Source organism: Carcharodon carcharias, chromosome 25 (genome assembly GCF_017639515.1).
Source record: "Carcharodon carcharias isolate sCarCar2 chromosome 25, sCarCar2.pri, whole genome shotgun sequence".
Taxonomy (NCBI): domain Eukaryota; kingdom Metazoa; phylum Chordata; class Chondrichthyes; order Lamniformes; family Lamnidae; genus Carcharodon; species Carcharodon carcharias.
In genome coordinates this window covers 47,758,067-47,785,219 of record NC_054491.1, presented here as the reverse complement: position 1 = coordinate 47,785,219, position 27,153 = coordinate 47,758,067, and the positions used below count along the sequence as shown (strand labels likewise).

The 27,153-nt window shown below is 42.6% G+C and overlaps 1 protein-coding gene across 2 annotated transcripts in view; it reads right to left on the bottom strand.

Annotated features, from left to right (window-relative positions):
* Nucleotides 1-27,153, bottom strand: part of prdm10 (PR domain containing 10) — a 196,123-nt gene that overhangs the window by 22,269 nt on the left and 146,701 nt on the right. For both annotated transcript variants that reach the window (XM_041174207.1, XM_041174205.1), the window contains exons 14-19: nt 23,949-24,104; nt 19,598-19,777; nt 16,362-16,472; nt 13,400-13,600; nt 6,733-6,894; nt 3,296-3,472 (exon numbers count right to left, since the gene is read on the bottom strand). In XM_041174207.1, the coding sequence (XP_041030141.1) occupies nt 3,296-3,472; nt 6,733-6,894; nt 13,400-13,600; nt 16,362-16,472; nt 19,598-19,777; nt 23,949-24,104 (987 nt within the window). The remainder of the gene's footprint in view (nt 1-3,295; nt 3,473-6,732; nt 6,895-13,399; nt 13,601-16,361; nt 16,473-19,597; nt 19,778-23,948; nt 24,105-27,153) is intronic.

The window sequence follows — 27,153 nt, the reverse complement described above, 5'->3', positions numbered from 1 at the left end:
AAGCAGCAGAAGTGACATGAGGAGAAACTTTTTCAAGCATGGAGTGGTTAAGGTCTGGAATGCACTGCCTGATAGTGTGGTGGAAATAGAGTCAATTGAAGCATTCAAAAGGGAATTAGACTGTTATCTGAAAAGGAAGAATTTGCAGGGTTACAAGGAGAAGGCTGCAGAATGGCACAAGGTACAGGAGAGCTGGTGCAGACACAATGGGCCAAATGGTTTCCTTGTGTACTATAACAATTCTGTGATTTTACCCAAAAGTCTATATCTCTGATGGTGTCAGCCTAAAACTTGGTACTCAAGTGTCTTGAGTGGGATTTAAGCCCATAACCTTCTGGCTCAGAGGCGAGAGTGCTATCAATTAAGCCACAGCTGACCCCCAATTCATAAACTAGTCAAAAGTCTAATCCATGTCCACCATCTGTCCACCTCCTCCTTGTACCTTTCACAAAGGGCAATTTATTTGGCATGTCATGGTCTGTGTTCTCATTACAACGAAATTCCACATCCTTTCCATCTTACATTGGTTCTCTGCCCCAGGGAGTGGACCTCATGATCCTTGTCCATGCATCAACATGCCTTCATCTCTCCTCCCTCAGTAATTTCCTTGAACTGTACATTCCTATAAACAACTTCAACCCCGCCAAAACTGGCAAGGTTCCTGTTGCCGACTTCATCCATTTGAGGTCATTCCAAAGATTCTTCTTTCTGTAACTCCCTCCCTTGATCAATCCACATTTCCACCTCCCTCTTTGCTTTCAAAATTATTCTTTTCATAGGCCTATCAGTTTAATATTTGTTGTGGGGAAGTTCCTAGAATCTGTTATTTGGGACAGAGTGACTGAGCATTTGGACAAACATGAAATGATCAGTGAAAACAGCATGGATTTGTAAAAGTTAGGTCATGTCAGATAAACCTGGTTGATGTTTGTGAGGGGGTAACTAACGTGGTAGATAGGGGAGTGTCTATTGAAGCGGGACAGTTAGGATTGGGTATTAAAATATACAGTATATACATTAATAACCTTAAAGTAGATTCAAGGGGCATGATGGGACACTCAACAATGAGGGTTCTGGAGATGAACAATAGTAGCTGTTCACAGCCTGTGGAAACATAAAGGAAATTCAATCCCAGACAGGGTGAGGAGGTCCAAGCCGAGACACAAGATAATATCTATTTTTCATGTCTTGTCTAGCTTACTGATTAGGTCAAAAGAAATTCACCCAATGATGTATGTAATAGAATAATCAGTGATATAGTGGCTGTTCAGGAGATCTAGCAGTAATGTTAGGAAGTAAGAATTATAAAAATGTGTTGCAAACTGAATTTTTGAGTAATTTCCCTTGGGTGGCACAGGAACTTCTCCCTTGCATGTCCAAGTAAAGATTTTTACTTGCTTGAACTTCTCAGACTCCAGAGCAGCTGTTTTTTTCTCAAAAACACTATGCATGTTAATTATATAGACTTCTAAAAAGTATTCAATAAGATTCCACATAGAGACTACTAACAACACTGAGTTCATGGGTTGAAGGCAACAACCGACATAAATCGGGAATTGGTTAGAAGGAGACAATGGCCCAGATCTTCCAGTCAGCGGTGATGTCCAGGTGCACACACTGCTGACTATGGTAAAACCTTCCCTTTTTCTGTTGCAGGTATAAAGTCTTCCAATCCGAGCTGCAATTGCAAAGTGACATTTTGAGATTAAGTGAGTGGACAAAACTGTGCCAGATGAGACTTTAATGTGAAGTGCAAGATTTTCTATTTTCGTGCATAGGATGTGGGTGTCACTGGTAAGATCAGCATTTGTTGCCATCCCTAATTGCCCTTGAGCTGAGTGGCTTGCCCAGCCTTTTCAGGGGGCAGTTAAGAGTCAACCACATTGCTGTGGGTCTGGAGTCACAGGTCAGACTAGGTAAGGACAGCAGATTTCCTTCCCGAAAGGACATGAGTGAACCAGATGGGTTTTTATGATAATTGACAATGGTTTCATGGTCATCATTACTGAGACCTGCTTTCAATTCCAGATTTTATTAATTGAATTTAAATTCCACCAGCTGCCATGGTGGGATTCAAACCTATGTCCCCAGAGTTTTAGCCTGGGTCTCTGGATTACTAGTCCAGTGACATTACCACAACACTACCACCTGTCCTGAAGTTATCCAAACTGTAGCTAAGAAAGATGAATCGGGGTATTTTCAAATTATGTCATAGTTACATTGGCAAGAGCTCATTCAGTTCTGGGTACCACATCTCCGGGGGGATAAATTGGCCTTGGAAGGTTATATTGGAGGGAGCACAGTGCAAATTCTCAGAGCTAAAATGGTTAAATTAGATATTGCAAAGACTTGGCTCGTACTTGCTTGAGTATAGAAGATTAAGGAGTATTTAAGATGAATTATGAGATTAATAGGATATCGAGAAAGAAACTATTTCCTCCAGTGGAGGCGACTGGAACAAAGAAGCATAACATTAAAATTAGAATCAGGTCATTCATGGGTGATGTCAGGAAGCACTTCTTCACACAAAGAACAGTGGAAACCTGAAACTAAATTACCCAAAAAGAGAATGAGGCTGGGGTTAATTTGAAAATTTAAAAACTGAGACTGACAGACATTTGTCAGCATGAATATTAAAGGTTACAGGACTAAGGTGGGTGGTCGCATTAAAATACAGATCAGCCATGACGATCCATTGTTTTATCTCTACCTTTTAGCCTATTTCGATCCCTTCCCCCCACCCCACCTCCACTAGGGCTATTTGTACCTTGCTCATCCTTTCTACCCTTATTGTCACCATTAGCAGATTCCTTAGATAATATCAGCACCTTCAACACCTCTTTGTCCTTTTGTCTATGACGTCTTTTGGTTATCTCCACCTATCACTGGCCCTCTATCCAGCTCTACCTCCACCACCACCCCCCGCCCCCCAACCAGCTTATATTTCACCTCTTCTCTATTTTTCCTTAGTTCTGTTGAAGAGTCATACGGACTTGAAACATTAACTGTGTTCCTCTCTGCAGAGGCTGCCAGACCTGCTGAGTTTTTCCAGGTATTTTTGTTTTTGTTTCAGCCATGACCTAATTAAGTGGTGGAACAGGCTCAAGGGTCGAAGGGCTGAATGACCTACTCCTCTTCCTAGATTCCTTCATTTCACTGTGCTTTCAGTCCTGCCCACCAAGTTTTCCACACTCTTAGCTTCTGCTTAGTATTTATCAGCTGTCCTCTGCCTCTCTGTACTTCTGTCTTAAAGACTGGTCTTCCTGTTAATTTTGTGCATACACACATCACCCACCTGTGCCACCTGCACCACCTGGAGTTGGATGTGCTGAGGCTGCTGTCCCTGAACTGGTTGGATGTGCTGAGAGACAGGAATGTACTGCACACGCTGATAATCTCCTTGAGGTGGGCGGTAATCTGTCGTCAGCGTCTGCGACAGCTCGCTCATTGCCTGAGTGAGCAGATCAGTTGCCTGTGAGAAAGGGGAAATGAAATTAGTCTTGATGTGAAAATATCTAATTTCATGATTCATCTTTTATGAATGTAACTTTTAGTTTTGGGGAAATCAAATTAAATTCAAACTCTAATTCAGAAGTTGCCAAATCCCCCAAGGTATTTAGGCATCAAAGGTCTTTCCATGTGTACATAAAAGGTCAGAGTTAGAAGGGTGAGAGCCATAAAATAGCAGATGGACCTGTTGAGCTGGGGACCTGAAGACAGCAAGTGTAAGGAGAACTGCCTTGTCTTTGTTAAAGGTGTGAATTATCCATGTAATTCCCCAGATCAAAGAAAGGTTGAAAAACAACTGGTACACAAGAGAAGTTCTTAAAGTATCCATATACTTTGGGGATAGTGGACGACTGGTTTGAATCTCTATCTGGGACATCCAGGGGTGCAACATTGCCATGAGGATAGGTTCCAGGGTTCATCTGTGTTTTATCACAGTCACAGGCAGAGAGAGAAAAAGGTCATCAGCAGCTGATGCTTGGAAACAGCTGAGACCAGTAGCAACAAGGGTGTTTTTTCATTTTGGACTCACTGACCAAGAAAGCAGTGAGCCCCCATGCTCAAGCTGGGGTGTCCACAACCATGAGAGAATTGAAGCGGCGCCTGGCCGAATGCAAATGCATGGGCCCCCAGAAATCTTATGCCTTGGATAATAGCAGGAACGCTGAGGACAATCAAAGTAAATTCCCAAGAGCTGTCGTACACCTTGGTTTGGTCTCAGAAGAAGTGAAGGAACCCTCAAGATCCTGTAACGTTTATGGGAATTCTTGGGTGGAATTAAAAATAGAACGGGAAGTGGTCTGTTGAGATTTTTGGGTTGGGTTTAAAAATCTAAGTGTTTACAAAAGATATGTGTTATTTATCATCCATGAATCGCTGAAAGCTAGTATGCAGGTACAGCAGGTAATAAGGAAGGCAAATGGAATTTTGGCATTTATTGCTAAAGGAATAGAGTATAAAAATAGGGAAGTGTTGTTGCAACTGTACAAGGCATTGATGAGACCGCACCTGGAGTACTGTGCACAGTTTTGGTCCCCTTACTTGAGGAAGGATGTAGTTGCACTGGAGGCAGTTCAGAGGAGGTTCACTAGATTGATTCCAGAGGTGCGGGGCTTGTCTTATGAGGAGAGATTGAGCAGTTTAGGCCTTTACTTGCTAGAGTTTAGAAGGATGAGAGGAGATCTAATTGAGGTATATAAAACACTAAAGAGGATAGACAAAGTAGACATGGAGTGGATGTTTCTCCTTGTGGGGCATTCTAGAATGACAGGCCATAGATTTAGGCTAAGGGGTGGTAGATTTAAATCAGAGATGAGGAGGAAATACTTTTCTCAAAGGGTCGTGAATCTGTGGAATTCACTACCTCAGAGTGCAGTGGATGCCGGGACGCTGAATAAATTTAAGGAGGAGATAGACAGATTTTTAATTAGTAACAGGTTGAAAGGTTATGGGGAGAGGGCGGGAAATTGAAGTTGAGGCCGAAAGAAGATCAGCCATGATTGTAATGAATGGTGGGGCAGGCTCGAGGGGCTGAACTGCCTATTCCTGCTCCTCGTTCTTGTGTTGTTATGTGTTCTTAAATTAGTAGTACTTGTTTTGTTTAATCCTTGTATCATAAAAGTTTTTTTTTTTAAATGTGAAATCTTTGGCTTAATTCTTTCAATTAATAACTGGCAGTTTAAATTTCTTTTTAAAAGTTAAGTCTCACAAGATCAGAACATCCTTTACAACATTTATAAATATCACCCACCCTGTACTGAACATGAGCAACAGCGAACTGTTGTACTGTGTGCGCTGTGACCCATAGCTGTTCTGACTTTATGTGGTAGGTAATCCACAGTTAACTTTTTCGAGTACAAACACGTTTCCATCTGTTCCTATTCAGATGAAGTTACATTGTTTCATAGTTTGCCATGGTGAGATTTGAGCTCTTGATCTTGGGGTTACATACCCAGTGCCATAACCACTTGGCTATTTAGGCCAAGCCTGTTAAGAGGATGTAACTCTTTCAAGTACAAACCCATTTCCAGCTGTTTCAGATGAAGTTCCATTGCTTCATAGTTTGCCATTGTGAGATTTGAACTCTAGATCTTGGGGTTACAAACCCAGTACCATAACCACTTGGCTATTTAGGCCAAGCCCAGTAATCCACAGTTAGTTGTACTGAATATGAACAGCATTGTCAGGTTTTGCCAATCTCAGTGAGTGAGCAGCCTTAACAAGCTACTGAATTCAATCTCATTTTCTCCACAGCTGCTAATGAAAAGTATCTCCAGCATATAGAATTTCATTCAATGACATCTACTGGGCTATTGTTCTTCAGGCAGTTTCCAAGTGGAGAGGGGATTCCACAGCCAGTGCTGTCAAGCACCCAGATGGTGGGAACGAGAACAACTAAACCTGATCCTGTCTTCACCTGATAGCTATACAAGCACGCTTGCTAAGAGGGAAAGTGATCAGAAATGGGACCCCTGACAGTTTTAACTATCCTTTAGCTCAGAGCAATGAGGCTAATAGAAGCCCCTCTGCTGACAATAGGACTTCCTAGCCTGAATGGCCATGCCTTTGACTGATGGACCACTGTGGGTGCGATCTTGGATTTTAGCCCAGCCAGGACCTGGCAATTCAGCTGATAAATTAAATTTGTTCTTAATGGCTTGGATTAACCTCCAGCTGAAAGCTTAGTAAGATGGCTGAGGCACTTGTCCCACTCAATGCCTCACCAGTTTCTGAAGGCCATTGCTTACTTCAGGAGATTACAACAGGTTGGAGGGCTTGGCCGAAATAGCCAAGTGGTTATGGTACTGGGTTTGTAACCCCAAGATCAAGAGTTCAAGTCTCACAATGGCAAACTATGAAACAATGTAACTTCATCTGAAACAGATGGAAACAGGTTTGTACTCGAAAGAGTTACAACAGGTTGGACTTGCAAATGGTACCAAGTCCAGATAGGATGGGACTGCACAATAGCTTCTAATTTCTAAAGATTCTTCTAACTGACAGTGAGAATTCCATCCAATGCCATTTTCCTTCACAGAGGGAATGAGCTAACTGTCTCGCTCTCTATTTGTCTGTGTTCCCCTCCCACTCTGCCTCTGCACCCCTGTCTGTTCCCACCTCTCCCTGCCCTGACTCTGCCTCTTTCTCTCTGACAGACTAGCAGACTTGCTGTGAATTTCCTGGTTGTCCCAGATTAGTAGTTAAGAACTAACGTCTTGTCCTCACCACAATTGTGTCTCCAGTAGAGCCATCTGTGTTCACAACAGTCGGTGCTGCACTGATAACAGTGGCCACAATCGGCGTTTGTGCAGGAAGTGTCTGCAGTGCATTCGGATTCTCTTGCAGAACATCTGTATGTTTTTTGCGGATATGTTGCACCATTTTTGCCTGGAAACATGACAAATGCAGTTATTTAGAACAGAAATCATCATAGTCCTTTCACGATCATCACCTTTCACACATTGCAAATGTAATCTGCTCCTGTGCAGACGGAGGTGCACAGATATACCTACAATGGCTCATGCCCCCACGCTTGGAGCAATCCTGTATACCCCATAGCTCCTGCACATTTGCAGTGCTGATGTTATGCTTTCTTGCACAGACATTTGAGACATTAAATCTTGGTGCTACCTGAGAGCACAGCTCGAAAGAAAAAAAAATTCCCACGACACTATCTGGAGAGAGAGACAGTTCTTCCGAGCATCCCTCAACCAAAATCACTAAAATAGACTGACTTCATTAAAACTGACTACATTCAAAAGCAAATTTTGGGCTTGACCACTCTGAAGATGTGAAAAGCAATGTACAAATGCAAGTTCCTTCTTTGTTTTGGAGGTATACATAGAAACATAGAAACTAGGAGCAGGAGTAGGCCATTCGGCCCTTCAAGCCTGCTCTGCCATTCATTATGATCATGGCTGATCATCCAACTCAATATCCTGCTCCCGCTTCCTCCCCATATCCTTTGATCCCTTTCACACCAAGAGCTATATCTAACTCCAATGTTTTGACCTCAACTACTTTCCGTGGTAACGAATTCCACAGGCTCACCACTCTCTGGGTGAAGAAATTTCTCCTTATCTCAGTCCTAAATGGTCTACCCCATATCCTCAGACTGTGACCCCTGGTTCTGGACTCCCCCATCATCAGGAACATCCTTCCTATGTCTACCCTGTCTAGTTCTGTTAGCATTTTATAGGTTTCTATGAGATACCCCTCATTCTTCTGAACTCCAGTGAATATAATCCTAACCGACTCAATCTCTCCTCATATGTCAGTCCCGCCATCCCAGGAATCAGTCTGGTAAACCTTCGCTGCACTCCCTCTATAGCAAGAACATCCTTCCTCAGATAAGGAGACCAAAACTGTACACAATATTCCAAGTGTGGTCTCACCAAGGCCCTGTATAATTGCAGCAAGACATCCCTGCTCCTGTACTCGAATCCTCTGCTATGAAGGCCAACAAACTATTTGCCTTCTTTACCGCCTGCTGCACCTGCATGCTTACCTTCAACGACTGGTGTACGAGGACACCCAAGTCTCGTTGCACGTTCCCCTCTCTCAATTTATAGCCATTTAGATAGTAATCTGCCTTCCTGTTTTTGCTGCCAAAGTGAATAACCTCAAATTTATCCACATTATACTGCATCTGCCATGCGTTTGCCCACTCACTCAGCTTGTCCAATTCACACTGAAGCATCTCTGCATCCTCCTCACAGCTCACCCTCCCACCCAGCTTTGTGTCATCTGCAAATCTGGAGATATTACATTTAGCTCCCTCAACTAAATCATTAATATATATTGTAAATAGCTGGGATCCCAGCACCGATCCCTGCAGTACCCCACTAGTCATTGCCTGCCATTCGGAAAAAGACCCATTTATTCCTACTTTATTTCCTGTCTGCCAACCAGTTTTCTATCCATCTCAATGTACAATCCCCAATCCTATGTGCTTTAATTTTACATGCTAATCTCTTATGTGGGACTTTGTCAACAGCCTTCTGAAAGTCCAAATAAACCACATCCACTGGCTCCCCCTCATCAACTCTACTAGTTACATTCTCAAAAAATTCCAATAGATTTGTCAAGCATGATTTCCCTTTCATAAATCCATGCTGACTCTGTCCGATTCTGCCACTGTTTCCAAGTGCTTAGCTATTAAATCTTTTATAATGGACTCTAGAATTTTCCCCACTACTGATGTCGGGCTGACTGGTCTATAATTCCCTGTTTTCTCTCTACCTCCCTTTTTAAATAGTGGGGTTACATTAGCTACCCTCCAATCTGTAGGAACTGTTCAAGAGTCTATAGAATCTCAGAAGATGACCTCCAATGCATCCACTATTTCTAGGGCCACTTCCTTAAGTACTCTGGGATGTAGATTATCAGGCCCTGGGGATTTATCGGCCTTCAATCCCATCAATTTCTCCAACACCATTTCCCTACTAATACTGATTTCTTTCAGTTCCTCCCTCTCACTAAACCAATAAAATATAAGAACCATGCAAGTCTGAAAAGAAACATAGGAGCAGTGGACCATTTAGCCTGCTGAGCATGTTCCACAATGTTGCCTATTCAATTAATCTATTAATATCTCTTTGCAATTTTACACTTCTATATCTCACTGCTTACAATGCCACCAGTGTGTCATTGTGAAACTTGGATATGTGGCTTTGTAGCCCATCATCTAAGTCATTAATCAATATGGTCAATAGTCGAGGCTCCAACATAGATCCTTGTGGGACACCAATAGGCACATCTCACCAATGGGGGTACCTGCCTTAATTTCTACCCTCCTGCCATTCAGCTAATTTCCTAACTCAGTCAATAATTTGTCTTCAATTCCATGAGCTTTAACTTTAGCATTCATCCAGTGCCTTCTGGAAATTCATATAAGTAACCACTATACAGATTCCCTTGTCCATCACTTTAATTACATCTTCAACAAATTTAAATCAAGTTTGTCAGGCTTGACCGACCTGACAAATCCATACGAATGTTCCATCAGCTGAAAATGTTCTTACTTGTAGTCACACTTAACTACAGACTCGAGTAATTTCTGAGAACAGGTGTTAGACTAACTGCTCTACAATTCCCTGGTTTTCCTATCTCACCCTTCAGGGAGTGACATGTGCAAGTTTCCGATCTAAAGGATCATTCTCGAATCAGGACAACTTTCGAAGATTAACAATAGGACATCTGCAATGTTCTCTCCAACATTCATTGAAACCCTGGGATGAAAACTGCCAGATCTTGGGGATTTTTCATTCTTCAGCCTTAAGAGTCAAGAAGACACAGGAAGAGGCCACTTGGCCCATAGAGTCCAGACCAGCTCTCCTTGGAGCAATCCAAACAATAACATTCCCCCACCCTATCCCCATTGCTGTGCAAGTTTATTTTCTTCATGTGACAATCCAGTTTCCTTCAGTACCATGATCTTCTTCATTACTGTTATTATATTTACAGTAATTTTGGGATTCCCTGACCCTAAAGTTTCCCTGAAATGTCAGACATTCTGGCCTCTTCCTGAACTGCAAATAATGAAGCCAAGTAATTACTAAGCATGTTTCTTTATTCTTTCATGGGATGTGAGTGTCACTGGCAAGGCTAGCGTTTGTTGCCCATCCCTAATTGCCCTTGTACAGAGTGGCTTGCTAGGCCATTTCAGAGAGCAGTTAAGAGTCAGCCACATGTCTGGCATTTCTTTGACAACATCACTGTTGTTGTCACATCTATCCACCCAGTACTTTCAATTTTACCCTCACCCAGTACAATAACTCATCCAACATTGGCAATCCCTCCACTATCAACTCTCCCATCATTGCCAATCCCTTAACTCTCCATTGTCAATTCTTCCATCAACACCATCTCTGCAGTACCTTCAACTCTCCCTCATTGCCAATCTCTCCGGTAACTTTTAGGTCCTATTGAAATCCATTTCTGTAATACCCTAACATTCCCATCGAAACTGATCCTCTCAATAAAACTCATCTGTAAAATATCTAAAGCTCTCATTGAAAGCCATGACTGAATCTGCCTGCGACACACTCTCAGGCAGTGCATTCTAGACCTTAACCATTTGTTGCATAAAAATGTTTTTTTCTCATGTTGCTACTGGTTCTTTCAACCATCACCTGAAATCAATGTCCTCTGGTTCTCAACTCTTCCACGAATCTACTCCCTATCTACTCTGATTTTGAACACCTAGATCAAATCACCTCTCAGCCTTTTCTTCTCAAAGGACAACGTTCCTTGTTTCGCCAATCTACCCATGCAACAGAAGTCTCTCATCTCCAGAACCATTCCATTAAATCTTTTCTGTTCCCTCTCCAATTGGCTTTACATCGTTCCTAAAGTGTGCTACCCAGAATTTGACACAGTGCTCCAGTTAAGACCAAACCAGTGCTTTTTAAAGATTCATCATAACTTTCCTGCTTTTGTACTCTACACCTCCTCTTACAAAGTCAGGATCCCATAAGTTTTATTAACCGTTTTCTCAACCTGTCCTGCCACCATCAATGATTTATGCACATATACCACCAGGTCCCTCTGCTGCAGCACCCCCTTTAGAATTTGTATCCTTTATTTTAAGTTGCTTCTCCTCATTCTTCCTGCCAAAATGTATCAATTCACACTTCTCCACATTAAATTTCATCTGCCACTCCACCAGCCTGTCTATGCCCTCTTGAAGTCCTATCACTACCCTCCTCACAGTTCACAATACTTCCAGGTTTTGTGTCATCTGTGAATTTTGAAATTGTGTTCTGCTACACCAAGGTCTAGGTCAGAGATATATCAAGAAAAGCAAGGGTCCTAACATCGGCCCTGGGGAACCCCATTCCATATTGCCCTCCAGTCTGAAAAACAATCCTTCATCACTGCTCCCCCTTTCCTATCGCTCAGCCATGCTGCTACTGTCCCTTTTATTGCCGGAGCTATAGCTTTTCTCGTAAGTCTGATGTGTGGCACTTTATTAAATACCTTTTGGAAGTCTGTGTACACTACATCAACCGCTTTACCATCATCAACACTCTATTACCTCATCAAAAACTCAAGCAAGTTAGTTAACAACAATTTGCCCTTAACAAACTGATGCTGGCTTTGCTTAATTAATTCACATTTACCTATTAATTTTGTCCAGATTATCATTTCTAAAGGCTTCCCCACGACTGAGGTGAAACTGATTGGTGTGTAGTTGTTAGGCCTATCCTTGCATCCCTTTTTTGAACAAGGGTGTAACATTTCCAATTCTCCAAACCACTGGCACCACCCGAGTCTAAGGAGGATTGGAAAATTATGGCCACTGCCTCTGCAATTTCCACCCTTACTTCTTTCAGGGTTCTCCGATCCCTCCTCTTTAATAATTTTCAGCCTATTCACTGTCTCAATACCTCTTACACTATGATTTTGATAGCATCTCCTTCCTTGGTAAAGACTGATGCAAAGTACTCATTTCGTACCTCTCTCATGTGCCCTGTCTCCATGCGTAAATCCCCTTCTCTTTGTTCCTCTTGCTTCCTTTTCCATTCCCTGCACTTTGGACTCAGCCTGATTTTCTACCAAAAGCTGATATTTATCAGAAACTCCTGGTTTTGTTTCAATTTAATCCCATTAGCTTTAATCATCTGGGGAGCTCTAGTTTCCTCGCCCACCCTTGGGAATTTAAAGCTACATCCTGGGTTCAGCAGATTGATGCTGTGGTAATATGGGTTCACATTACCTGCATACCTCAATGTCTTGGGCTGTTTGTGAGTTAAAACAGCTTTCTGCTGATGAGAGATGTATTGTGAAGCAGGCTTAAGGTAGGAATGAGGATCTGAAGAAATGGATAAAGGTCTTTCATCCATGTCTTAATAGTCCTGGTGAAGATGGTCTGTTCATTGTGTTTTTAATTATAAAGTGATTGGAAGAGCTTCAATGGATCAAGTAACCATGGTAATAGAATGATTAATAGAGATTAAAATAAACTAAGTGCATCATCCTAGCTGCATGGTGTTATTTTTGATGTTGCTTCTGTATGTCTTTTGATGTATTATGATTTAATGATAGCATGCATGAAATGTAGAGATCAAAGGTAGAATTGATATGAATTGTGAGTAAACCATTACATGTTGCAGTCATACTGAATTGTGGAGTGTGATGTACCTGCATTTTCAGAGTGAATCATGAGCTCAATAAAGACTCATTTGCATATTGAATCATGTTGTGTGATCTCCCGTTAAAGATTTGGTTCTGCAGTTGTTACAGCTGCTGTCTGTAATCTGGTGTTTAACAAAATGAATAGAACAAGAAAACGGTCCAACAGATGCCATTTCCAACCAAGCTGTCTTACTTTGTTCATTGCACAATAGGACAAATAGCTCCTAAGTAAAGCTGCCCTTGGGACTGAGACACTGCTCTTTGCCTTCAAAAGCTGGGCCCACAGCTGCCATGGCTTGGATTAGGAGCAATGTTTGGCAATGTACGCCTATGCTGGCCCATGGAATATTACCCCCACCCATCCCTAAACACCTTTCTCTTGGGTGGAAAGCTTCCAGTTGCTGATTGCTTCTCCTTCCTGTCCCTTCATGTGATATTCCAGCCAGAGACTCACTTTGAAATGGCATTTTGAATATTTCCCGATCTGATTTGTTTTGCTGTTTTTTTAAATTTGACTTTGTTCGAAATGATTTTCTATTCCCGGTTTCTAAAAATGACAAAAATATCAATGAAAAGAAAAAGAAAGCTTGAGAAGGTCAGCAAGTAACTTTTAAATCTGAAGCTATTACAGCTTCAGAGCAGAGTAACTTCACCCCCAGTGACCATCACTAAGTTATACACTAGCATTGATTTAAAAAGTATGTGCCAGTTGTGTACTGTCCCCAGAATCATGGCACTGCTTGAGAATGCACACCTTGCTACTGTATTGTTTACAGCAGTGTGGACAGCAGACAGGGAGCGTGGCGATGGTGCCTTTCAGCTGTGTGTGTGTGCTCAGCATCGGATCAGGCTCCCCTGGAGCTGCAGGTCGCAGTTTGCGGATACTTGGAGGAAGCTCAGCCCCTGGGTGGTTCTTCAGGATATGGGCTTTACGCTTACTGGCACTCTTGTACACCTATAAAAGAAAATCCTAAATTAATTCCACAGATACAATCCAACATATCCTAAACATTCCTCCTACAACACACAACACCATCCAACAGCTTTCACTTTTAAGAAACTTAAGGAACCCCATTAAAGCAGTTGCACAGCTACAAGCTGTATTACAAGATCAGTCATCATGTCTGTCTGGGTAGAACCTGGCCCCAGGGACGGGGATCAGTCTGAGTGGGACCCGACCTGGCCCTGGCCCCAGCCCCAGGGATGGGGTCAGTCTGGGTGGGACTCGGCACTTGCCCCAGGGACGGGGTCAGTCTGGGTGGGACTCGGCACTTGCCCCAGGGATGGGGTCAGTCTGGGTGGGACTCGGCACTTGCCCCAGGGACGGGGTCAGTCTGAGTGGGACTCGGCACTTGCCCCAGGGACGGGGTCAGTCTGGGTGGGACTCGGCACTTGCCCCAGGGACGGGGTCAGTCTGGGTGGGACTCGGCACTTGCCCCAGGGATGGGGTCAGTCTGGGTGGGACTCGGCACTTGCCCCAGGGACAAGAGTCAGTCTGGGTGGGACTTGGCACACCGCATTAGCACTCAAATGCGTACTTTCCAGTTTTAGTTCATAAAATCACTGTGAAAACTAAGAGGATAGTGAGAAGAGAGAGAATAGAAACGAGGGTGCAGGAAGTATCAGCCAGTATTGGTATAATCTTGGTATAATCTTTTCAATTCAAGGCTCTGAGACATAATTAGGTGGAGAAGACATATAATTCTAGAAGACAAAGCCGGTGATAATTCAACATTTTTCCAAACTCAGAATTCTATCAAGGAATTGGAATGTCACATCTTTGAAACAAAGATAAAGGCCTGCATTCACATTGCACTTTTTACAAGCACTGGGCGTCCCAAAGTGCTTTTTAGCAAACGAAGTGTAGTCACTATTGTAATGTGGAAAAACAGCAGCTGATTTACATACAGCAAGCTCCAAAAACAGCAATATGATAATGACCAGATAACCCGTTTTTTTCTGACCTTGAGTGATTAATAATGGCCTAGACAGCAGGATGCCTGCTCTTCTTCAAAGTAGTGCCATGGGATCTATTGCATACATCAGAGCAGCCAGATGGGGCCTCAGTTTAACATCTCGTCTGAAAGACTCCCCAGCCATCCAAAAGACAAAAGGCTCTCCAACAGTGAAGCACTCCCTCAGTACTGTACTGAAATTACAGCTCAAAGCCTGGAGTAGGCCTTGAACCCACAACCTTGTGACTCAGGGGTGAAAGTGCTGCCAACTGTGCCACAGTTGACATGCAAGGTTAAAGTCTATAAACAATAGACTAGGTAACTCTGTCACTTTGCTTCACAATAATAGTTGGAAAGTTGTTCACTGCCATAATAATAAGTATTTGGAAAGGACTGCTGTTAATATGGTAATGTAATTGTCATATTTTCCGGTCCCTTACGTTTTAAGAAGAAATTACTGAGTTTGCTTTGATAAGGTGGCACACGATAGAGTGCTGGTCAAGACTGAGCTCTCATGATATTGAATCATAGAAACTTACAGCATAGGAGGTCATCATTCATCTCTTTGTGCCTGCGCTGACTCTAAAGGAACTGTCTGATTTTGTCCGCCACCGAACCTTTTGCCCCCATAGCCTGGCAATTGAGTTCTCTTCAAGTATTTGTTCAGCTGCATTTTAAAATTTCTATGAAATCTGCTTCCTCCACCCTTCAGCTAATCAGTTCCAGATTTTAAACAACCCTCTTGTGAAAAAGTTTCTCTTTAATTCCCCTCTAATTCTTCTGCCAATTATTCTAAATGTATGATCTCTGATTACTGACCCACTTGCCAGAAGAAACAGTTTCTTCAACTTGTGTTATCAAAACCCCTAATAATTTGGAATCCTCTATTCGCTCTTTCTCTAAGCTTCTCTGCTTTAAGGAGAACAATCTCATCTCATTCAATCTTTCAATTTATCTGAGGTCCTGTAGCATCCCAGTAAACCACCTTTGCACCTTCTTCAAAGCCTTGACATTCTTCCTAAAATGTGGTGCCCAGAATGGCACACAATATTCCTGCTGAAATCTTTAATTTTTAATGGTTTAGCATGATTGCCTTGTTTTTGCGTTCAATGCATCCCAGTGCATTTGCATCCCATACACTTTCTGAAACATCTCATCAACCTGCCTGCCAACTTCAGTGATTTGTGAATATGCACCCCAGGTCCCATCTGCTTTTGTACCAGTTAAATTATACTGCCCCTCCATGTCTTTCCTGCCAAATTGCACCACTCCACATTTACCCATATTAAATTGCATCTGCTATATATCTGCTCATTTCACTAGTCTATACATCTCTTCCTGAAGTCTGCTGTCACCTGCTCAGTTCCCACTGAATTGACGAGTTTTATATTATCCACAAACCTAAACTTTACTCCCTATACCAAAGCCCAGGTCATTTATATACAACAAAAAAAAATGCTCCTAATACCAACCCTGTGTGACCTCACTGCATACCTGAAGATGAAGTGGTTCAATAGACAGTTTCTCATGTTAGCAGATATAACTAATGACATATCCCAAGGGTTAGGGTTTGGAATCACTGCCAGCATAGTGCAACTAACAATGCAAGGGACATGAAAAATTGGTGGATGGGGTGGGCAGGGGAGAAGGGGACATCCTTCCCTTGTCCCAGTATTGGCAGAAGTCACTCCTGCCTTCTCCTTACCATGCCACACTGCCCTGTCACATTACTATCAGTGGCCACACCTGCCCTGTTCTTACCTTGTCACAGTACTGGCAGTAATAATCCCTGTTCGGTTTAATGATGGGCAATGTTAACTCTGGCACATCGTCTATCCTGATATCTGGGTGTCTTTTTGACAAATGATTCACCTGCAAAACAGAACAAGCATCATGAGAAAATAAAAATGCAACTTCATGACAGTCTGTGCTCCACATATAACCCATCTCTGTACATATCTTCTGAAGTCCAGGTCTAAAATTTTGGAATGTGCAATCTATCTATGCACCAGCAAGTTTTCTCTGGTAATGGGTTGAGAAGTGATGGTCAATATTCTTTCATTTTCTAGACATTGTTCTATTAATTTCCCTCTTGGCAGCTAATTCCCAAAAACCAGTTCTCATTGATCAGTGAGAGCAGGAGATGAGCTCGAAGGAAAAACTGCAAATGTTAGAAATCTGAAATGGTAAATGCTGGAGCTAGACAGTAGGTGACTCAGCACCTGTAGAGACAGGACAGGTTGTGGCATTGGTGTGTGTAGCATCAACTGCTCTGTTTATACAGAATGTATGGCTTCAAATAGGAGGGCAATGAAATGAAACACTTTTTTTAAATGATATTGCAGCCTGGACTTATCCAATCACGCCTGACAATTCACTTGATCCAATGTCTTTATGTGAAGCAGTTTCACCCCTACAGAGAAATCTGTCTGCCATCTTAAAACTCTCCCATAGCAATAGTTAAAACTATAAGTCAGCTGAATTTCGAGCTCTTTCTGCATCACACTCATCATATGGGAACATCTCAAAGTTTCACACAAGCAATTCAATTACAGTGTAGCCATTCTGTCCAAATAACCTTCCACAAACAACTATAAAATGGGTGAACACTGAATCTGTTTTTGGTGGTGTTGGCTTGGATAACTGACAAAACCCTGTTCCTCTTTAAATAATCAATTGATCTCTAACATCCTTGTGAACCAATGGAACAGTCAGGCAGCCACAGCTTCCAACACTTCACCTCAAGAATGGCACCTTCAACAATGCAGCACTCCTCAGGTCCACTTTCAGGGTCGTGTGTTAAGCTGCACTTTGGTAGGTTCAACCCTAACATTATCATCAAACCTGCTGACAAGGATGGTGCTGATGTTATCTCACAGACTGACCTCTACCTCTCTGACATTATCCTTTACCTTTCCACAGCCCCACTACCAAACATCAAGTCATCGTCTACAGGACTGCCAATGACCTCATCTCCTCTGGAGATCTTCGCACTACAGCCTCCAATCTTATAGTCCCCAACTTCCATTTTCCCTTCCTTGACTTCTCTGTCTCCATTTCCAAATATGGGCAACCAACAAATGTTCACTAAGTCTACAAACTCCCAAAGCTACCTCGACTAACTTCTTCACACCCTGTTTCCTGCATTCTCCCAGTTTCTCCATCTCCTTCACATTTGGTCTGATGATGCAACCTTCCATACCAATGATATGTCTTACTTCCTCGAACCACCACAGGGGTTTCGCCCATCGTGACTGTGTCTGTCCCATTTCCCGCAGTTCTGCTCTCACCCCTATCCCTTAAGAATCAGGATAGGCTTGCCCTCATCTTCCCTTTGTCCTCATACTCTACCCCACCAGCCTTCACACTCACCTTCTGCTCCCCTTTCAGCATTCTGAAGTGACTGTTCATTCCACCGCACCCTGGTCCGTTACTCAATTACCAACAAAATCCCCTCCCCTTTCTCTGCCACCTTTCCATGCAGAGATACAAGATGTAGCACCTGTCCTTTTACTTCCTCTCTCCTCACCCTCCAAGGCTCAAACACTCCATCCAGGTGAAGCAGTGATTTATCTATTCTTCTTTCCATTTAGCATACTGCATATGCTGCTCACAATGCAGACTGCCCTATATTTGGGAGATTAAATGCAGATTAGGTGACTGCTGTGCGGAACACCCCGTTCAGTCCACAAGCATGACCCTGAGCTTCCAGTGGCCTGTCATTTTAATTCTCCATCCTGCTTTCACGCTGACCTCTCTGTCTTCCTGCAGCGTTCTGCTGAAGCTCAATGCAAGCTCGAGGAACACCACCATATCTTTTGATTAGGCACTTTACAGCCTTCCAGACTCAACATTGAGTTCAACAATTTTAGACCGTACCTATGCCACCATTTTATTTCCTTTCTCTTTGAAGGTTTTGGTAAACTACCTTGTTTTCCTTTTCTTTGTTTTCTGGTGGCAGCTGTTCATCATTCTGCCATTCGTACCGCCTCTAGATATCTTTGTCCCTTTACATGTCCCTTCACCACTCCTTTGCCCTTGCACCACCACTACTCTTGTCATTTAAACTCTCCTGTCATCCAACTTATCACAGACCTTCCCTTTCCCCAACTCTCCCCCTTTTCACTTGCTCAAACTCTATTACATTTCTAACCTTCTGCAGTCTGATGAAACATTAACTCGGTTTCTCTCTCCACAGATGCTGCTTGACCTGCTCAGTGCTTCCAACATTTGTTGTTTCTATTTCAATTTTCCAGAATTCACAGTATTTTGCTTTTACTCCTGTTCCATGTTGCCTTACCTTGCTGGTTACACCCTGGTGTGGCACAGCATCAAAGGTCTTGCTGAAACCTTAATACATAGCACCCTTCAAACCTCCTCTCAACAGCGGGAGTGATTTTTCCTGAAGAAGCAGTCGCGTCCTCCCAGAAATCATGCCCACTGCCTCCATCTCCTCCTTCCAATACTTTACACATAGCAAATGTTAAACTCCCCGGTTTGTTTTTTCCTGGGATATTCCTATTCTCTTTTTAATGATGGTGTTTTGGCAGCTACTTTCCAATCCTTGAGCACTGTTTGTTTCTGGATAAACACATTAGTATTGACAGGGGCTGTTTCAACTAATCACTGGTCAACACCTGCATTTTAGGCACATCCCATCCTGCCAATATTTACACAGTAACACTCAAAAAATATATTACAAAAAAAAACATGATTCTGTTGTTGGGTGAAAGGTTATTGGGGGTGAGGTGGGAATGTAAAGTTGAGGTTACAATCAGATCAGCCATGATCAGCCTACTCCTGCTCCTAATTCCTATGCTCATATGATGTCTGTCAGGACGGTTCCAGCTTTAGCATCTGGGTATGTAACCCAAAGGTGCGAAGTAAGTTACGATCCAGTTACACAACTAACCGCAACAGGTGAACAGCAGGTGCCAAGTTACACAGCTTCACAGAGCAAACACTGGTTAAATAATGAATCAAGTTCCAGCACTGACCAGCATCCCACGCCTCCGAAAACCCATCATACAGGCACGGCACTTGAACATGAAGCTCTCATAGTCAGTGGAAGGGATCTTGGGTTTGAAAGGCTTGGACTTGTGGATGCGGCCAGCATTCTTGGCCTCCCGTTCAGGATTGTGCATCCGTTGCATGTGCTCTTTCAACTTGTCCTTCCTCTATCAACAAAACAGACAGAACACGGATCAACACTTGAGGTCAATGTATTAGACAAACAGATAGATGCATAACTTTCACATCAGAAGACATTTCAGTTCAAACCAGTTTGACAGAAAAGTACTTTACCGGTGTTGAATAATTAATTTCTACTCTTCATCCTGGAGACAGCATGTGAGGGGTTAATGACCTAGGGTCAATCAGTATATTCCTCATAGGGAGTTTAAGGATCAGTGCTGGGGTTTGCTGTAATGTTCCTGCCATTCACAGTGAAAGGCAGAGAATCATGGCACAATGCATTGGCTTGCTGGTCTTCACAAGTGAAAATTATTAGGGCAATTCAAAGCTTAAAATGTTAGCTGACTGTGTGTTTAATATTTTAAGGAAAAATCAGCATTTCACAATTACATTTTATTCTCTGACAATTTCAAAATATTAAAACTGCATTCGTGAGGCAGCTGCTCCGAGGGCAGTTTCCAGCTGTGGGACTGACAGCTCAATTAGCCAGTGGCAGATGTGGTCTACTGGCCAGGGGATCAGGGATCCCCTGGCCTGCCTCTTTTCCAGAGGTTGAGAAGTCTCCTGCCAACTGTTTCTGGGAGCCCATTGAGCTTGGCTCCCAGGGAGGATGGGGAGCTTCTCCCCACTGTCTTCTCTAAGGGAGGGCCAGGGGCCCCCTATCTTTGCTCCTGAAGAGGGCAAAGAGCACCCTCCACCTGCCCCTTTGCTCCTGGGAGAGATTCTGACTGTTCCCAGTCAGCCAGTTTCCAGGTAAGTCAGGTCACGATGATCAGTGTGACCAGCACAGGGAGTCAGGTTTAAGGCCACCCTGCAGAAGAGCTCAGGCAGCTTCGAAACTGCAGCATGCAGTATTTTCATTAGTTTGTGAAGCGCTGCTCAGCTAAGGTTGAGAGTTAATGCGATGTGCTTTTTCATACCATAGAGGGCTTATTAAAATAAACCAAGTATTGATTTAAGGCTTGGGTCACTGATTAAGTGTATATTCAAATCATGTGATACTAAAACAGATTATATTAATCCAGTAGTAAATAAACATAAGGGTTCCAATCACAAACCTTGAGTCTAATGTCCTATCTAATTTCTGTTTGCTGTGTGCGTCCTTCTTATTGCACTACATGGTCCCTTTAAGATTGGTGCACAGCCATGCATCTTAAATGTGTGTTGCTTGTGTGCAGCCTGTTTATTTCCTGCATGGCATACTCCTGATTTCCACTCGATTGTGCACCCATGCAGTTTAGAGGGAACACTATTTGGGACCATGACAGAACAGGAAAGAGAGAAACTGATAGAAACTTCATCCTCTGGTGCAAGAGTCTAGGACAAAGGACACAACCTTAAAAATCAGGGCCAAACAATTCAGACTGACAGCAAGAAACACTTGCTCATGCAAAATGTGTATGAAAGTCCCTTTGAATACAAGTATGGAACTCTCTCACTGAGACCAATAGATTTTTGATTGACAGGAATATGAAAAGATGTGGAGTCAATGAGTAAACGGAGCCAGGATATAGATCAGACATGATCTCACTGAATAGCAGAATGGGTTCAAAGGGATGAATTGCTTCCTCCAACTCCCATGCTCCTATGGGAATGGCTGGTAACAGTGAGAACTTTTTTTTGCTTTTGCGTAACTTCTTGCCCTGCTTGACGTTTTAATCGCTTTATTACTTCAAAACTTGGCACCGAGAGTTACAAAGGTATTAATTATAAGTTTTACATACATGTTAGCATCCTATAAATGCGTCACTATAAGTTTTGGTAATGCTTGCTGTCAATTATAATGGAAGTTGCCTAAATAAACATTTATAATGGCAATGTTACCAATGTCAACAGTAGTTTGTCATGCTGTAACGGCACACTGGCTGATGCTGCAGTATGACTCTCAGCAGGGCTGGAGCCAATCTATTACCATTTGTTATTTTTATTGTCTCTAGTTTTCCTGTGGGTGAAAAAGCAAAGAGGTTTTGAACATAATCCTGACCTGCCACTGAGCCACTCATTTCCTGCACTGCTGCTACCGTGGGCCAGTGCCATGTCAGTTTAATACTGAAAACATGAAATGTTAAAATAAACTATAATTCTCACAGCACTTTCGGAATTAAATTGCCAACTTACTATCAATCATCAGACATGTTGAAGCAAGCAACAGGCCCCAAACTTCCTGTGGTCTGGGGAGAAGGGGAAGAGGATTACCATGGGGTGGGGGACTGGGCAAAGAGGACCAGGACTATCCAAGGAGATGGGAGAATAGGAGTGAAGGCAATAGTGAATTAGTGATGAACGAGGTGTATAGAGGCTTAGTATAAAGGGAACGATAACTGCCTGATTTAGTAAGAGGTGGGGATGTGGGAAGGGCATTTGTGGTGTGCATGCATTCGCTTCCCATTCACTATTTCCTTTTGCTACGTGATACCTTTCAGGAGTGCAGGAGCATAGTAGTCAGCGGACTAGTAATCCAAAGACCTAGGCTAATAACGCAGACACACAAGTCCAATCCCGCCAGGACAGCCAGGGAACTTAAATTCAGTTAATTAAACAAATCTGGAATGAAAAGCTACAACCAGTAACGGTGACCATGAAACCCATCTGGTCCACTAATGTCCTTTAGGGAAGCAAACTTGCTGTCCTTAACCAGTCTGGCCTGTTATTGACTCCAGACACACGGCAACATGGTTGAATCAACTGCCCTCCTTCCCCCAACCAAGCCGAGCAATCCACACTAGGGATGGGTCTACCAGCAATGCTCAGCTTCTGTAAGTGATTAAAATGTCAAGCAGGGTAAGAAGTTACGCAAAAAAATATGGCGATGAAGGTGAATCTGGAGGTGGACAAGGGGACAAAAGATTCAGGAGTGAAAATGGAATGGGGTTTAGGTGCATGAGACGAAAAGACATCAGGCGTCAATGACATAGGAGTCAATGGGGAATGATAAATGCAACTGGATAGAGGCTGCCCGGTGAAATCTGTTAATGGGTAAAATGATAGATGACTGGTGGGAGATGATCAAGAAGGAATTTATGATACAAAACTACCCTAAGGTGCAGGACCTCGACTTGCTAAAAACAAGCCATGGACGACCAAAGAGGTAAAAGATGAAAGGAAAAGCATACAAAACTACAAAAAAAAACACTGATTTTGGCAAATGGCAAAGATACAAAGAACAGCAAAATGTGACATAAAAGGTAATAAGAGCTACAAAGGGAGTAGAGAAATAAACTTACAAGGAACATCAAAATCAGCAGCAAAACTTTTATCAGCAAAAAAAATGGTCAGGAGTAATGTAGATTGAGAACAAGCTCAAGGGGCTAAATGGCCCACTCCAATGGAGAGGACAATAACGAATGGTTGTGGAGGGTGGTGCTGGGAAGGAACTGTAAGGGACATAGCAGTGGAAAAAAGGTGGAGGTGCAATTCTCCTCCCAACAAAAAGAGAAATGCAAAAGGCGGAATACCAGAAGTCAGAAAGAGAAGATAGGAACTGCAAAGGCACAGCCAGAATCGAAAAAAAAATCCCGAGAGTGACAGCGATCCAGCAGAGGGAGCCAGAAACACCAGGATGTCACAGACACACAAGGCCAACCATAAACTGAATAATTCCCCTGTATTTTAAATCCTTTCCTGTCTCATCAAAACCAAATTGTTCCTTTGCCAGTCCATTCCTTTCTCAAATTATGCCCAACCTTCAACTTGGTTGGTAATGTCATGGAAGGCCTGCTAGTACCTGCACCTGTACTAACCAAGTCACACTTTAGAATGTACAGACAATTTGAGAGACTTGATTTTAGGCAAACATCTTGCACCAGTAACTGACGCTACCATTCATTTCGAGAAAGCAGGTCTGAAGCCTGAATGTTGTTCTTTGACAAAACAACATCATTTCGAGTGGCCACAGGCTGAGCTTAAATGTAGCAATTATATTTTATTTCATCATATTCCTGTGACGCAGCCAAATAATACATTAGGTGTTAAACAGTCTAACATTACTCTTCTTACATCACGCCATCAGATTTACTGTGGGCCACACTATGAAAGACCCAATTAAATAATCACACGTGTGTATATATATATATATATATATATATATATATATATACACACACACACACTCTTACTTATACTGAGAGTTGTGGACAGTATTCTGGAGATACTTACTTTGAACTGTTTGCCACAAGTGGAGCAGAGGAAATCTTTACGGTCAGAGTGTCTCAGCATATGTAGTCGGAGTTTGTCTGGCCGACAGAAGGCCTTGTCACACTCTGTACATTGATAAATCTTCTCAGAATGGAAGCTGCGAATATGCTTCTTTATCTGCACATTGAAAGATTTCAAAATTATATCAAAAATAAACTGCATTGTTACAGAGGCACCTGAGGTACTACAGTAACTAGACCATGACTGTTCACCAACACAAAGCAGCAGTGTGTATTACACAGTATCAGTGATAGTCAAAGCACCTACGAAACAGTTTACTGTTCCTGCATTTCAGATATCAAAGGAGGATTTAATTAAATTCACAAAAGTAGAAAACGACCAAGACCCACTCCCTTCCACACTCATTTCCTCCTACACTCCTCCCTGCCTGCCTGCACCAACCACCACTCCTTGACACCCACCACCCCCCCACCCCCATCTGTACTTAGCTTGTCACACCCACTCTTTCAATGCTGCCATTTGCTTTCTTATCACACTTCCCTTGCCTCTAGTTTAATCAATACTACTAATCAATTCTAAAATAGCCATCAATCCTCAGAACTCTGGCTCCTCCTTAATTCCGGACCTTCTTTCTTCCTGCATGTCTACAGTGTTAAAATCAAGGCTCGTCATATCAGTATTTACTCATGATCATTCTTTTTAGGATCTCCAAATTGTGGAACGCTGACCACAGCTAGTTTTCTCTTCCTCCTGCAGCCTACCAATTTTTAAAACCAAACCTTTGTATCTGTCCTAGCTCAGTTATAACTTGTTGAGTTACTCTCTCTTCCTCCTTCTGTGTTGATCTTTGTCACTCACTGGCTTTTTGGATTTCACAAAGAATATTTTGGTTTCGTTCTTTAAGGGCCCTCAGTCAGGTGCTCAATCTTATTTCCATCAATGTAAATAGATTTAGCTGATGAGCCCCTTCAGAAAGTTGATAATAATGAGGATGATTAAAAACGCTCTCAATTACCCTTAGCATGCAGAATGGCCAACTGCAGCTCAGTAATAGTTTTGAATACAACATTCAAAACGCATCTTCATATTTGGTAGCGTCACCATTATCAGCTTCATAATGACTTTGTAAACAGCCAGTAAATACACTCAAATCCTTTTTCACCTTTAAGAATAGGCACACTTTGTCTTCTAATAAGCTGCACTTTCCATTCGTATAAAGAGAATAAAAGGAAGCTTGCATTTATATAGTGTCGGTCAAGACCTCAGAAGTCCCAAAATGTTTTATGTCTGCAGTGCAGTTCCTGTTCTTTGGAAAAAATGCTAACCAGTTGTTGCACAGCAAGACTCCAAAAGTATCCAATCCAATGAATGACTAATTAATCTGTTTTGCAGGTTGCTGATTGAGCAAGGAATGTTTGGACAGAACACTGGGAAAACGTCAACTCTTTTCTTCTCCGCCAATGCTGCCAGACCTACTGAGTTTTTCCAGGTAATTCTGTTTTTGTTTTGTGCCTGGGAAAACTTGCTGTTCTTCTTCAAGCGGAAAAATAGATTTGCATTTCATAGCACTTTTCACGACCACCGGATTCTTAAAGTGCTTCAGAGCCAATGAAGTACATTTGAAGTGTAGTCACTATTGTAATGTAGGAAACTCAGCAGCCAATTTACACACAGCAAACTCTCACAAACAGCCATGTGATAATAACTGGATAACCTGTTTATATGATGTTGATGGAGGGATAAATATTGGCCAGGACAGCAGGGAGAACTCCCCTCTCTTCTTTCAAATAGAGCCATGGGACCTTTGACATCCACCCAAGCAGGCACATGGGTCCTTGGTTTAACGTTTCATCTGAAAGACGGCATCTCCAACAGTGCAGCACCCTCTCAGTGCTACACTAGAATATCGGTCTTGATTTTTGTACTCAAATCATGTGGGACTTTAAACCAGAACCTTGCAACTCAAAGGCGAGCCACAGGTGACACTCTGATACTAACAGTGACATGGGAAAGTTGAACAGGCAGATAGGACCTTGGTTTAATAAATCAACTGAAAGACAGCACCCTCTAGCAATTCAGCACTCCCTCAGTACTACCCTAAAGTGCCATGAGAGCTTGTGATGAATTCTTAAAGTGGAGCTTGAGCTCACAACCTTCTGGCTCAAGCTGAATGAATGTACTAACTGATGCAAGCTGAGATTTACTGTCTGCTAATTGGTTGAGGACCTTTCCAATGTCCTGCTCAACAGGGATAAGTGCACCATCCTCCTCAGAGAAAGACAATAAGCGTTACGTAATGATTCACTGTCATTCAGCAGAGATCAGCCACTGCAGCACAAATCAGGACCTGTAAGACTCTGTGTCCTCTGTACTCTGCCATGGGGCAAGAATGCAATGAAGCATCAGTAGAGGAAATTTTTAATCCTTCACTTGCAACATGGAATTGAAGCTTGGCTTTGACTTGCATTAAGCTTTGTAAATTCAGGCACACTCCCTAATCTGACCCCAGAGCAGGATTCATTCACATGGGAGGTAGGGAACCAGATTTTACCACCCTGTAGATGCATTCAGGTTGCAACCTGAAATATTCTGCAGTCCAACATATACCTACACCACATGGACTGCAGTGTTCACTGTAGCGGCTCACCACCGGACTCTCAATTAGGGATGGGCAATAAATGCTAGCCTTGTCAGCTATGCCCGTAACTCAAAAATGTATTCAAAAGAAACCCTGCTTCAAATGGATGTCACATTGACCACTCATATCCAAGTTTGAAGATCGGGCTCGTCACGTTACCCTGGGCTAGATCTGCTGCTTCACTAGTTTGACCAAGGACAAGAAAAGTAACTGATCAAACAGATACTGCATAAATAGACCAAAAGTCTGTAATTCTTGGCCCTTGTCTATTACAGAACAGAGAGCAACTGGTCAAGCAGAATTGCAATAATTGTCAGTGTGTGGCTGAAAGTTTTTCATGAGTACACATAATTCTGCAATATGTTAATGTGAGTTTTATACCAAGTACCAAGGGTTAGTTAGGGCAGTGAGTGTCTGACCCACAGTGACAAGGTCCCAAGGACTATCCCTCATGTTGGAGAAGTCAACTGGTTTGTTTTTTGCCTGAACTAAATTAAAAGGAAAATACATTTTGATCTGAAGATTAGTCATTTAGCTTAATGGCCAATTGGAATATGGAAATTGGGT